Source organism: Corapipo altera, unplaced genomic scaffold, assembly GCF_003945725.1.
Source record: "Corapipo altera isolate COAL_440 unplaced genomic scaffold, ASM394572v1 60546, whole genome shotgun sequence".
NCBI classification, from domain to species: domain Eukaryota; kingdom Metazoa; phylum Chordata; class Aves; order Passeriformes; family Pipridae; genus Corapipo; species Corapipo altera.
In genome coordinates, this window is record NW_020885268.1 from 20,931 (window position 1) to 21,669 (window position 739).

Genomic DNA, 739 nt, shown 5'->3' on the forward strand with positions numbered 1-739 from the left:
TATCCCTGAAAACTCAAAGGAAAAGAGGGAAGAGAAGGTGGATCCCAAAAAAACCCACATTCCAGCACTTCCCTACTCAGCCAAGATCTGTGGGAACATCCCAGCAGGAAACAAAAAAAAGGCGGGAAAAGCCCAACTCGAGGGATTTCCCGCCAAATTCCAGCGGTTTGGAAGTTCGGGATGGGCCGGAGCGACGCCGGTGCTTCCCCCTCGCTCTTCCCTGCCTTCCCAAGAAGGTGTGGGGAGCCGGAATTCCAGGAAAAAGCGGGAAGCAGGGGGGGGGTTACTCACCCCTTCCAGGGATTTCTGGATATTCTCCCTGGCTCTGGCGATGTCCCGCAGGATCGTGCTGGCTCCGTTCTCCTGCAGACAGCGGGGAAAGAACCCATAGTTTCCTTGGAAAACTCATCCAAAAAAACCTTGGAAAAGCGAGGAAAAGGATGGGAGAATCAAGGGGGGGGGGAAGCGGGAATCGTCCCGGTCGCGATCCCAGCGGGATTTGCCGCCCGGAGCGAGGGAACCCCCGCAAGGATCAGCCTGGAAAAGGGGTTTGGAATTGCCCTGGGAGGTTGGGAAAGGTGCCAGAGGGTTGGAGTGAGTCCAGGATTCCTTAAAAATCCAGCCCCAGGCAGCTCTTTTCCATAAAATTCCCTGTATCCAGACAGGAAGTGACAGCCCTGATTCCAACCTTGTATCCAGACCCAAAATTCCAGCACACAAGGAATTTTTTTCCCTCTGC

At 54.5% G+C, this 739-nt stretch overlaps 1 protein-coding gene across 2 annotated transcripts in view; it reads right to left on the reverse strand.

Moving 5' to 3' along the window:
• Positions 1-739, reverse strand: part of LOC113940321 (elongation factor 1-delta-like) — a 9,018-nt gene that overhangs the window by 7,304 nt on the left and 975 nt on the right. For both annotated transcript variants that reach the window (XM_027631450.1, XM_027631451.1), the window contains exon 2: positions 292-363. In XM_027631450.1, the coding sequence (XP_027487251.1) occupies positions 292-363 (72 nt within the window). The remainder of the gene's footprint in view (positions 1-291; positions 364-739) is intronic.